We start from the raw sequence: 12,282 nt of genomic DNA, 5'->3' as shown, positions 1-12,282 counted from the left end.
GGGGGCATTGGAGGGTCTGGGGCACTGGGGATTCCTGCTCTGGGGCAATGGAGGCCAAGCCTGGCCAACACTCGGGAATTATTCCGGAGAGACAGAGCCAGGATGATGCTCCCAGAGCCTTCACCTGCTCCAGGCACAGCGTCCTCAGAGCTGTGACCTCCCTGCCTCTGGATGTGTGACTTCATTCCCAGCTGGCATCCCTGTCCCAGCCCCTCCCAGCTCTGGGGAGCACAAAGCCAAATTCCCAATGGCTCACAGTGGTCGAGTCCCTCCGAGTTGGAATGTGGCTAAAAAAGCTGGAAATCTGCTGATTTTTGCCTTTCTTTTTAAATTTTTAAATCAGGACTTTTAATTTCCAGGCTCATCTCCAAGCTGGGATGTCCCTTTTCTGTCCTGTCCCCAAGGCTGGCTATGACATCAAATACTGCCAGGGAAGGGAAGGGAAGGGAAGGGAAGGGAAGGGAAGGGAAGGGAAGGGAAGGGAAGGGAAGGGAAGGGAAGGGAAGGGAAGGGAAGGGAAGGGAAGGGAAGGGAAGGGAAGGGAAGGGAAGGGAAGGGAAGGGAAGGGAAGGGAAGGGAAGGGAAGGGAAGGGAAGGGAAGGGAAGGGAAGGGAAGGGAAGGGAAGGGAAGGGAAGGGAAGGGAAGGGAAGGGAAATATGAAATAAATTGCAAGCAGGGAGACTCCACTGGGATAAAAGCACCCATCCCAAAAGCCTGCAGCTGCAGGGATTTTGGATGTTCACCAAACCTCATCCTTCCCAAAAATCCCTACAGCAGCCTGTGGGATAGCTCCCATGCTTGGAGCTGGCCATGGTCTGAGAGATGGATGAACATTCCAGGCAGTGGGAATGGCACAATCAGTCCATATAAAAATATCTGGTAATATTTTAATTGACTTCTCTGGGCTTTCTCCATGAGAAAAGAGTTTGGAGTGACTCAGAGTCTCCAAACTGGGTTAATGTTCCCTCAGTGCCAAAGGTGCTCTTCCAGGCACGGCATCCTGCTGGGAAGGGAGAGGGAATGCCCTGGCATGGCCACTCCACCCTGGCAAACCAACACCACTGCACCACACCAGGGGTTTCCCACCAAATTCCCCCCAAATCCCCCCACATCAATGAGGGTTCATTGCTCCAGCTCGGGGTGAGCTGCTCCACAGGAGCCTTTGGGTTCAGCATTGGGATTTCCTGGTTATTAATATGGCAAAGAACCTCTTCAGCTCCACATGGGGTGGGGGCATCCCTGGGATTTCAGCTCTCAAGGAGCACCTGTTTAATCCTCTGTGGAAGAGCATCTCTGTCCCATCACCTCTGTCCTGTCATCCCTGTCACCATCATCTCTGTCCCTTCAACTGTGTCACCATCATCCCTGTCACCATCACCTCTGTCCCATCACCTCTGTCCCATCATCCCTGTCACCATCACCTCTGTCATCATCTCTGTCCTATCATCTCTGTCCTATCATCCCTGTCCCCATCATCCCTGTCACTATCATCCCTGTCACCATCATCTCTGTCCCTTCAACCCTGTCACCGTCATCCCTGTCACCATCATCCCTGTCACCATCACCTCTGTCCCATCACCTCTGTCATCATCTCTGTCCTATCATCCCTGTCCCCATCATCCCTGTCCCCACCATCCCTGTCACCATCATCCATCTCATCATCATCTCAGTCCCCACCATCCTGTCCCATCACCTCTGTCCCATCACCTCTGTCATCATTTCTGTCACCATCATCTCTGTCCTATCATCCCTGTTCCATCAACCCTGTCACCACCTCTGTCACCATCATGCCTGCCCCATCATCTGTCTCCTCATCTCCATCACCATCATTCCGGTCCCCCATCACCTCTGTCCCCATCACCTTTGTCCCATCATCTCTGTCCCATCATCCCTGTCCCATCAACACTGTCACCACCATGCCTGTCCCATCTTCCCTGTCCCATCATCTCCATCCCATCAGCTCTGTCCCCACCACCTCTATCCCATCTTCCCTGTCCCACCACCACCTCTGTCCCCTCATCTCCAGCCAGGAGGGAAATCAGAGCCATCCCAAGGGCATGCACCCATCAGTTGAACCCCATTAAACAACACCCCAAAGATTTTCCCTGCTCTGGAGCCCAGGATTTATTAATGATGGGGAAACACCTGGAAAAATCCATGTAGGAGGAAAAGAGCCTGCCCCAGGAGAAGGCAGGTCCAGGGGGACAGCAGCAGCTCTGGATCCAGGACGTGCAGGAAAATCCCAGCTCCCGGCTGTTCCCAGGTGCCTGGGAAGGACCTGGAGGCTCCGAAGGGAAGGGCCATCTGTCACGGCTGTCACATGCCCAGAGGGACAGCTGAGGCTGCTGCCCTCAGCCTCCAGCTCCTGCTTTCCTTTATGGGGCTGCAAGGGAAAAAAAGGGGGAAAAACCCCAGGAAAGCAGCTGCCCTCCAGCAGATTTTTGGCCTTTTATAGGATTCAGCCTGGAACTCTTGATGTTTTCACTTCCCTTGTCAGTAATAGCATTTTTCTAGGGATTTTTTTTTTGCCTGCCCTGTACCTCTACTTCCCAATGGATTGCCTCCCATCCTCACTCCAGCTGTGTTTTCCCAACCGGTGCCTCTCACTCCTGCCTGCTTTCCTTTCTGAAGCATCGCTCCAGCAGCCTGGGCTGATTCTCCCCTCTAAGCTACTTCTCTAAAGGAGGCTCCAGGGCTTTTCCAGAGGCACTGGGAAGCAGCAGGGACAGGGATAAAGGTGTTTTGTGCTGGCAGCCACCTCTGGAGTTTGCTGCTCCTGTCACACTGGGAGGATGCCAGATCCCCTCTCCTCAGGTGTCCCTGCACCTAAAGGTGCCCCTCTCATCCCATCGGTGTTCCAGGGGCAGGGGCACTGTCCTTTCCCAAAACCTTGATCCAGCAATTCCTGCTGCCGTGATTTCCCCAGGATTGCTGGTGAGCACCAGCACCGTGCTCTTCCCACAAGCACAGAATCATGGAATGGCTTGGGTTGGAAGGGACCTAAAAGGTCACCTCGTTCCACGCCCTGCCATGGGCAGGGGCAGCAGAATGGGGAATTCTCCCTCTCCACTCAGGTCAGATCCCAATGGGAACACTGGGGCAAAGAACAGGAGGGACCTGGAGCTGCTGGGGAGAGTCCAGAGGAGGCACCAGAGATGCTCCAAGGGCTGGAGCCAGGCTGGGAGAGCTGGGGGTGCTCACCTGGAGAGGAGAAGGCTCCAGGGACACCTCAGAGCCCCTTGCAGGGCCTAAAGAGGCTCCAGGAGAGCTGCAGAGGGACTGGGGACAAGGGATGGAGGGACAGGACCCAGGGAATGGCTCCCACTGCCAGAGGGCAGGGATGGATGGGATCTTGGGAATCAGGAATTGTTCCCTGGCAGGGTGGGCAGGCCCTGGCACAGGGTGCCCAGAGCAGCTGTGGCTGCCCCTGGATCCCTGGCAGTGCCCAAGGCCAGGCTGGACACTGGGGCTGGGAGCAGCCTGGGACAGTGGGAGGTGTCCCTGCCACGGCAGGGGTGGCACTGTGTGGTCCTGTGGGAATCTCTGTGGTCCTCAGGCCACCCATCCCTCTGCTCTGGAGCCAGGCTGGGAGAAGAGCTGGGGGTGCTCACCTGGAGAGGAGAAGGCTCCAGGGACACCTCAGAGCCCCTGCCAGGGCCTAAAGGGGCTCCAGGAGAACTGGAGAGGGACTGGGGACAAGGGATGGAGGGACAGGACACAGGGAATGGCTCCCACTGCAGAGGGCAGGGATGGATGGGATATTGGGCATCAGGAATTGTTCCCTGGCAGGGTGGGGAAGGGCTGGGATGGCATTCCCAGCGCAGTTATCCCCGGGGTCCCGGAATTCTGGCAGGGGCCGGGATTTCCCCGCTCGGCCGGGACCCGCCCGTCCCCTCAGGCCGGCCCCGCCCCAGCGCTCTCGCGCGCTTGGCGGCGCTCTCGCGAGACTTCCCAACATGGCGCCGGCGGGCAGCGCGAACCTGCCGTGGTACGGCCGGGAGCGGGGGGATACCGGGACACCGGGATACCGGGGTAACGCGGCGGGAGCTGCCCCGGCGCTCACTCCCCTCTCCTTTCCTTCCCCGCTGCAGGGTGGAGAAGTACCGTCCGCAGGCGCTGTCCGAGCTGGTGTCTCACGGGGACATCCTCAGCACCGGTAGTTAATCCTCCTCCCGCTGCGGTGACCCCCTCGCCGGTCCCGGCTGTCCCCCAGCTCCGTTATCCCGCTGTTATCCCGGTGTTATCCCATTGTTATCCCGTTATCCCGCAGTGCAGCGCTTCATCAGCGAGGACCGGCTCCCCCATCTGCTCCTCTATGGGCCGCCCGGTACCGGGAAGACATCCACCATCCTGGCCTGTGCCCGGCAGCTCTACCGGGAGCGGGAGTTCGGCTCCATGGTGCTGGAGGTGAGCGGGAACACGGTGGGATGGGATGGGATCCATGGGATGGGATGGGATGGGATCCATGGGATGGGATCCATGGGATCCATGGGATGGGATCCATGGGATGGGATCCATGGGATGGGATGGGATGGGATCCATGGGATGGGATCCATGGGATGGGATGGGATGCAGGGATGTGGATCCACACCATTCCCTTCCAGCTCAACGCCTCTGATGACCGGGGCATTGACATCGTCCGAGGGCCCATCCTGAGCTTTGCCAGCACCAGGACCATCTTTAAGTACGTGGTGGGTCTGTGCTTCCCAAAGCTCCTATCTCTTTGGCACCCTCCTGCCCTGGCACTTGGATTGGGAAGGGGATTTGGGAAGTCCCAGGGTGGGTGGGAACGTGTCCAGCAAGCAGGGAGGGTGAGGATGCAAGAAAGGCTTCCCAGGAGCCAGGCTGGGAACAAACATCCCAGCTCCCCCTTCTCCAGCACCAAACCCCTCCTTTTCCTAGGAAAGGCTTCAAGCTGGTCATCCTGGATGAAGCTGATGCCATGACCCAGGATGCTCAGAACGCCCTGAGGAGAGGTGAGGGGCACTGGGAATCCCACACCATGGGAATCCCACACTGTGGGCAGCCATGGCCTCATCCAGCCCTCACAGGGTGGGAATCAGGACAAGACAGCAGCCAAGGACCCTCCTCCCCTCCCTCCTTTTTGCAGTGATCGAGAAGTTCACAGAGAACACTCGGTTCTGCCTCATCTGCAACTACCTCTCCAAGATCATTCCCGCCCTGCAGTCCCGCTGCACCCGCTTCCGCTTCGGGCCCCTGACCCCGGAGCTGATGGTGCCGCGGCTGCAGCACGTCATCCAGCAGGAGGGGTGAGTGGGGATCCCCCCAGGGGCCCTCTGCCCCATTCCCTGCCCGGGAGGAGCAGCAGCAGCCTGGACTCCCACGGGTGTTGTTTTCCAGGGTGGACGTGACGGAGGATGGGATGAAGGCTCTGGTGACCCTCTCAAGCGGGGACATGCGCAGGGCCCTCAATATCCTGCAGGTGGGACTGTGGCCATCAGCCCCTGGCCAGCTGAGCTGGAGGGGCTTCTTCATCCTTCCTGTTCCCTCCTCTTCCCCAGAGCACCTCCATGGCTTTTGGGAAGGTGACAGAGGAGAATGTTTACACCTGCACAGGACATCCCCTCAAGTCTGACATCGCCAACATCCTCGACTGGATGCTGAACCAGGATTTTTCCACTGCCTACCGCAGTATCCTCTACCCCGGGGGTCATTCCCAGCTGGGATAAATCCTGCTCCTTCCCAGGGATCTCTGTGGCCTCTGGGGTGGGTGCTGCTCCCTGGGGAGGCTCTTGGGATTGCTGGAAAGATGAGGAGTGGGATGTGGCAGGGAAACACCTGGAAGCAAGGCCTTGACTCGCTCTCATCCCAGAAATCATGGAGCTGAAGACGCTGAAGGGCCTGGCCCTGCAGGACATCCTCACTGAGATCCATCTCTTTGTGCACAGAGGTGGGGAAAGGCTCTGCCTCCAGATGATCCTGGAGAGGCCAAACTCCCCCTGCACTTCACTGAGTGTTTCCTTCTCTCCACAGTTGACTTCCCCCCCTCCATCCGCATCCAGCTGCTGATCAAGCTGGCAGACATCGAGTAAGTGTCACTGCCCCACTGTGGGGACCCTGGGGTGGCTTCTGGTGGTTCCTGGGCACTGCTGGCACACAGCCCATGGCTGTGGGGGGCACCCACAGTGGTGGAAACCCCCAGTGCTGCCCTTGGTCCCTCTCCAGGTACCGCCTGGCTGCTGGCACCAGCGAGAAGATCCAGCTGAGCTCCCTCATCGCCGCCTTCCAGGTCACCAGGGACCTGGTGGTGGCTGAAGCCTGATCCTGCCAGGAGGGTCTGCTGCTGGATTTGGGAAGGACCATCAGCCCCATGCCTGGAGCTGCATCCTGCAGCTTCCCAGATCCTTTTTAGAAGCCTTGAGTGCACAGTCAGGGTAAAAAGGTTGTTAAAAAGTAGCATTATTCCCAATGGGAAAATACAGGTGCCTCCAAAGCCCAGCAGGTCACACTCGTCTTTGATTTTCCCTCCTGAAGGGAGATGGGGGGTTAGGGGTGCACCAGCTTTCTGTGTTCAGCTGTTCCCAAGGGAAAAACAACATCCTGGTGATGTCTGGAGGAGAATTCCCTCCACAAAGTCTGCCAGCACACAAGGGAACGTGCTGTCGCTCCAGCCACCAGCTAAGCTGGAGGATGGGGACAAACAAAACACTTCTGCATGCTCAGCATGTCTGGGAATTTGGCTGATTGAGTGCCATGCTCCAGCACGGAGAGAAAACAACAGAGGAATGGGAGCAGGGGGTGGGGTGAAGCCACCTCTTCCCACAGATGGACACCTCTGCCACCCCTCCCTGGCAGCCAGGGCGGTGCCAGGCACTCCCAGGTCACCTGAGCGAGCCAGGAGGGAAATCATGAGGAATCAATTTTTATTTATTGAGACCTGCTCGGGCTTGTCCCACTCCTGCCCACGCTGGGAGAGCAGCAGAGCCCACGCTCCAGCAGAGTGGAGGGACATTCCCAGGTGGGTGTTTTGGGGGGGGGTTCAGCCCCATATTTGTGCAGGTGACAACAGCTCTGATCCCAAGCTGTTCCACCATCATCCCACACCATTGCACTCAGAAGCAGAAGCACCTGACCCAACCCAGCAGGCAGCAGGGGACAGGGGGACCTGTGTCCCACCCATGTCCCCTGCGGGGCCACCACATGGGATTTTGCTGGGTTTTTGCATTATGACACCAAAAAAAGCCCTCCACAGCCCCAAAACCACGGAGCAGCAACGCTCCTGGCTCATGGCTCGGCGTTCCTGCGGCGCCGCCGGCCCGGGCTGAGCCCCGGGGCTCACCTCTGTGCCTCTGCTCTCCCTGCTGCCTTAAAAAGTCCTGTAAGTGAGGAATTCCTTCAGCTTCCTGGGAATGGGCAGCGCCAGCACCTGGTAGGTTGTGAGGAAGGTGCGCAGGGCTTTGCGGCACAAGTGCTTGAGCGATGAGAGGACCCTCGGGGCTGTCCAGAACTGAACGTGGCCATCCCTGGTCCTGCAATGGGATCCAAACAACCCTGAGCTCAGGGCAGAGGGACACGAGGAATTCCAGCTGTGCCCAAATGAGCATGCATTCCCCAGCCCAGGAAAACTATGCCCAGGGAAGCCCAGAATTTACTAAGCTGCAGGAGGAAGGAGGAACCCTGTGTTTCTCCACCCTCTTCCTCCTGTTTACTCACCCTGTGGCAATGAATCCTCCGTGTGGGAAGTACATGCAGCACAGACCATTGGTCATGGGGGCAAAGGCCACTGGAGACCGCAGCTCCAAGGCCCAGATCCTCAGGAGCCTGTGGAGAAAGGGAGAGGACACAGTGCAGTGCCTGCTGCCAAAATAAAGCCTCTGGGATCAGATCAGATCCAAAGACAGAAAAAAGGATTTGCTTCCCATAGGAGTGTTCCTGGGAGGACTGTCCCCTGCTGAGCTAGTGACATGCTGAGGGTGGCACAGCACCTAGGAGGACATGGACCTCAGCTCAGGGTGACAGGGCCATGGCCTTGCTACCCCTTGTCACAGCCCAGCCATGGTGTTCCTGTGGGTCTGACCTTTCCCCTGATTCCAGGAATTGGTGGGGATCTGGAACATTTATTCCCCACCTCCTGAGCTCCTGGTTCATTCTGGTGTCCTCCTGGGGCCCCACAGGGGTTCACTCACCTGTCATCTGCCACTGTGGCCAGGTACAGCCCCTCAGGGGAGAAGCAGACGGAGCGCAGGGAGCTGGTGTGGATTTCACTGCTGGAGTCCAGCATGGAGTGCAACGGGACATGGCTGTGGGTGGGGACAACATTCCAGCATCAGCTCTGAGCTGCCACCAGTCCCTTCCCCAGCTGAGGCTGGCAGAGCCACCAAACTTGGCAAGCCAGACCCCCATCCTGCCTCTGGAAGCAGAGGAGTGATGATGGCTGTGCCCAGCGAGAAGGGAAAGCCACATCCAGCCCTAAAAACCTCCCTGGCATTGCTCTGTCCTGTCCCACAGTGTCCCCATGGTCCACACCACAATGTAGACATGGTGGCTGTGCCCATCCAGCAGGGAAAGCCACATCCAGCCCTAAAAACCTCCCTGGCATTGCTGTGTCCTGTCCCACAGTGTCCCCATGGTCCACACCACAATGTAGACATGGTGGCTGTGCCCATCCAGCAGGGAAAGCCACATCCAGCCCTAAAAACCTCCCTGGCATTGCTGTGTCCCCTCCCAGGTGGTTGTACCGCAGTGTCCTGAGCTGCTCCCCGGTGTAGGGGTCCCACATGATGACACAGGCGTCGTAGGACGCGGTGACAAGGAGCGCAGAGTCTGGGGAGAAGTCACAGGACACCACGCTGCTCTGGTGGCCCTCCAGCCTCCGGATGAGGGTGTAGGATCTCATGCTCCACAGCAGTGCCTGTGGAATTTGGGCAGGGGATCAGGCTGGGAGCATCCCAAGGTTTAAAGCACATGGGCTCTGCTCCCATCTTCCAGCTCCTGAGGAGCCAGGGCAGCATGGCCTGGCCCTTCTCCAGGGGGGTTTCTGGGGACACAGCAGGCACAGGGATGGCTCCCATCCTGCAGGACTCACCGACTTCTCACCAGCAGCAGAGCAGAGCATGCTGCAGTCTGGGGAGATGGAGCAGCAGTAGACCCATTGCACGTGGCCCGACAGCACCTGCACCTGCCGCCCTGGGGACAGCAGAAATGTGTCACCAGAGGAGAACAGGACTCCTTGGCTCTGCTCTCCCTCCCTTTCCCCAGTGGGAATTCACATTGGGCTGGGGATTCCCTGGGTAAATCCCAAGGCAATGCCCTCCTGTATCTCCCAGGTTACACTCTGCTCCCAGTCACATGGCTGTGCCCTTCTGCCTCAAATACTGTCCCCTAAGGTCCCTTCCCACCACCTTCCCTCCCAGGATGGGTTTCTCCCCCTTCCCTGACCCAGCACAGGGATATCCCTGCATGTTCCTACCATTCCTGCTCAGGTCCCACACACGCAAGGTCTTGTCCCGCGAGGCCGACACGAGGATGGGGCTTCCATTGGGAGCGAAGCTCAGGTCCCTGACAACATCCTGGTGTCCCAAGAGGCTGAAGAGGAGGTGCCCTGCAGAGAGGAGCCAGGCTCAGTGCCATCCATCCACGGGGAATGAGGCAGAGCATTCATGCAGCCCTGCTTGGGACAGGGCAGGTATTGGGGAAGGGGGGAGATGGGATCTCCTTCCACAGGGGAACAAGGGGACAGCCAGCCTGAAGCCACGACAGCGAGGGCTGCTCACCTGTCTGCACCTCCCACACCTTGATCTGCCCATCGTTGAGCCCGGTGGCCAGGACCAGGCAGGGAAGCCCCACGGCACAGGCAGGATCTGTGTCCCCATCCTCAGCTGCTGGCCAGGCACTGAAGGCCAGGCCCCACACGATCTGCCCACACTCCAGAGTCTTCTCCTTGGCTGCCCCACGGCTCCAGGTCTCCGCTTTGCTGCCCCGGCTCTTGCGCTCCGAGGTTTTGCAGCCGCTGGAGGGAGGCAGGGATGGGTGGAGTGTTCACCCCCAGCTCCTTGCACCCATCCTCACCCCACACTGGGCAACCCCTGGGATCAATCCAAGCTTGGGGAATGAATGGATGGAGAGCAGCACTGGGAGGACACCGCTGAAACACCCTGGGCTGATCCCCCAACATGGGCAGCAAGAAAGGAGGGGGGATTCTGCCCCTCTGCCCCACTCAGGTGAGACACCACCTGCAGAGCTGGCCCAGCCCTGGAATTCCCAACATCAGGATGTTGTGGAGTGAGACCAGAGGAGGAGATGCTCCGAGGGCTGGAGCCCCTCTGCTCTGCAGCCAGGCTGGGAGAGCTGGGGGTGCTCACCTGGAGAGGAGAAGGCTCCAGGGACACCTCAGAGCCCCTTGCAGGGCCTAAAGGGGCTCCAGGAGAGCTGCAGAGGGACTGGGGACAAGGGATGGAGGGACAGGACCCAGGGAATGGCTCCCACTGCCAGAGGGCAGGGATGGATGGGATCTTGGGAATCAGGAATTGTTCCCTGGCAGGGTGGGCAGGCCCTGGCACAGGTGCCCAGAGCAGCTGGGGCTGCCCCTGGATCCCTGGCAGTGCCCAAGGCCAGGCTGGATGGAGCTGGGAGCACCCTGGGATGGTGGGAGGTGTCCCTGCCCATGGCAGGGGTGGGACTGGACGAGCTTTAGGGTCCCTTTTAACCCAACCCATTCCATGACTCTGCACTCACAGCTCGGCTTCCCCCAGGGGCCACGGGATCAGTTTGACCACGCAGTGTCCCTGGGACCAGGCGAACCAGGCCCCGTCGGGGGAGAAGGCGACGCTCCAGGTCTCGCAGCTGGATTTCCAATCGTAGCGCTGGGGCCGGCCCGGCTTCAGCTCCGCCAGCAGCACCGGCTCCTCTGCTGCGGGACAGCCCCGTTACCCCCAGAGCCCCCAAAGCCCCGTCACCCTCACAGACCCAGCCCCCCGTGTCCCCGCCCGGCTCCCGCTCACCTCCGCTCGGCTTCATGGCGGCCCCGCCGCCCGCTCGGCCCCGCCGGGCCCGCCCGGCCCAGGGCGGCGGCGGCGGCGGAAGCAGCGGCGCGGGGAGGGGACCTGGAGCCGCCTCCTCCGGCCCCGCCGCCACCGGCACCGCCCCGCGAGCGGCATGGGGCGGGAGAGGGCGGGAGAGGGCCTGGAACGGCCTCCGTGAGGGAGAAACGGCGGGAACCGGGCCGGACCCCGCCCGCCGGGCCCGGGGCAGCGACACCCTCAGAGACCCGGCACCGGGACACCTCCCGGCAGGGACACCCTCAGGGACACACACCGGGACACCTCCCGGCAGGGACACCCTCAGGGACACACACCGGGACACCTCCCTGCAGTGACAACCTCAGGGACACCTCCCGACAGTGACACCCTCAGAGACCCGGCACCGGGACATCCCCTGGCAGTGACACCCTCAGGGACACACACCGGGACACCTCCCAGCAGGGACAGCCTCACAACACCCACACGGGGACACCCTCTGGCAGTGACAGCCCCCCAGGACCCACAGGGTGACACCCCCCGGGCAGTGATCCCCCTCTCGGGGACCCAGCACCCACAGAGTGACACCCCTCACCAGTGACACCCCCCACCGGTGACATCCCACACTAGTGACAGTCCCCACCAGCGAGTGACATTTCCTCCTTTAGCAACCGCTCAGGGAACCCCCTCCGCCAGTGACACCCCCAGGACCCAGCACCCACACGGGGACACCCCCTGGTAGTGACATCCCCAGGCCACAACACCCACATGGGGACACCCCCTGGCAGTGACAGCCCCAGGCCACAACACCCACATGGGGACACCCCCTGGCAGTCACACCCCCAAGACCCAGCACCCGTTGGATGACGCCCCCCAATTCAGCAGCCCACAAAAAATCAGCACCCCCATATTCATACCCCCAGCAGCCCCCAAGGATCTCACTGAGCCCCCCTTTAGCAGCACCCCCATCACTCTGTGCCCCACATCAGCCCCCCAAGAACCAGAACCCCATCATCAGCCCCCCAAGAGCCAGCACCCCATCATCAGCCCCCCAAGAGCCAGCACCCCTCCTTTGAGCCCCTCCAGCACCCCCTGGGTGATGCCCACCCTGGCAATGCCAGCAGGACACAGCTGGCCAGCACCCCAAACTCCGCAGCCCCCCAAGCCCCCGCTATGCCTCACCAGGGCAGGGATGCTCCCCCTCAGTGCCCCTCATTCTCTCTGGCTCAGGGTCCCCGGTTTAGGGAGCGCTGGGATCGGGATGCTGCACCCACAGACACCCCAAGACCTGCAGGAGTCCCCCCA

At 60.2% G+C, this 12,282-nt stretch overlaps 2 protein-coding genes across 3 annotated transcripts; one reads left to right on the top strand and one right to left on the bottom strand.

The window, feature by feature from the left end:
• Window positions 1–3,957: 3,957 nt before the first annotated feature.
• On the top strand, window positions 3,958–6,460 carry RFC5 (replication factor C subunit 5). The gene is made up of 11 exons (XM_066562335.1): window positions 3,958–3,989; window positions 4,093–4,157; window positions 4,272–4,408; window positions 4,606–4,685; window positions 4,904–4,977; window positions 5,112–5,271; window positions 5,363–5,444; window positions 5,524–5,653; window positions 5,835–5,912; window positions 5,996–6,050; window positions 6,188–6,460. Exons 1-11 carry the CDS (start codon window positions 3,958–3,960, stop codon window positions 6,282–6,284), a joined length of 990 nt encoding a protein of 329 aa, XP_066418432.1. The 3' UTR covers window positions 6,285–6,460.
• A 408-nt stretch (window positions 6,461–6,868) lies between these two features.
• Window positions 6,869–11,041, bottom strand: WSB2 (WD repeat and SOCS box containing 2). 2 transcript variants are annotated; one of them, XM_066562334.1, is made up of 9 exons: window positions 10,963–11,041; window positions 10,697–10,868; window positions 9,736–9,971; window positions 9,432–9,563; window positions 9,048–9,148; window positions 8,701–8,873; window positions 8,149–8,262; window positions 7,676–7,783; window positions 6,869–7,491 (listed from the first exon to the last, which is right to left on the bottom strand). In XM_066562334.1, the coding sequence occupies exons 1-9, from the start codon at window positions 10,976–10,978 to the stop codon at window positions 7,329–7,331; spliced, it is 1,215 nt and encodes a 404-aa protein (XP_066418431.1). In that variant the 5' UTR covers window positions 10,979–11,041; the 3' UTR covers window positions 6,869–7,328. The 2 variants fall into 2 exon arrangements, with proteins under 2 accessions (XP_066418431.1, XP_066418430.1); XM_066562333.1 differs by having other exon boundaries at window positions 10,697–10,871; window positions 10,963–11,034.
• Between the last annotated feature and the right edge of the window lie 1,241 nt (window positions 11,042–12,282).

This window comes from Molothrus aeneus, chromosome 18 (assembly GCF_037042795.1).
Source record: "Molothrus aeneus isolate 106 chromosome 18, BPBGC_Maene_1.0, whole genome shotgun sequence".
In the NCBI taxonomy this organism is placed as follows: Eukaryota; Metazoa; Chordata; class Aves; order Passeriformes; family Icteridae; genus Molothrus; species Molothrus aeneus.
This window is presented reverse-complemented; position numbering and strand designations above follow the sequence as displayed.

Bases quoted from the DNA above. Each gene is read 5' to 3' on its own strand.
- WSB2 (XM_066562333.1), bottom strand. The intron at 8,874-9,047 runs GTGAGTCCTGCA...CAAATTCCACAG, and splicing joins CTGCTGCTGGTGAGAAGTCG to GCACTGCTGTGGAGCATGAG. The intron at 7,784-8,148 runs GTGAGTGAACCC...CTTTCTCCACAG, and splicing joins GCCACAGTGGCAGATGACAG to GCTCCTGAGGATCTGGGCCT.
- RFC5 (XM_066562335.1), top strand. From the start codon at position 3,958: ATGGCGCCGGCGGGCAGCGCGAACCTGCCGTG. The intron at 4,978-5,111 runs GTGAGGGGCACT...TCCTTTTTGCAG, and splicing joins TCAGAACGCCCTGAGGAGAG to TGATCGAGAAGTTCACAGAG. The intron at 5,445-5,523 runs GTGGGACTGTGG...CCTCTTCCCCAG, and splicing joins GGGCCCTCAATATCCTGCAG to AGCACCTCCATGGCTTTTGG.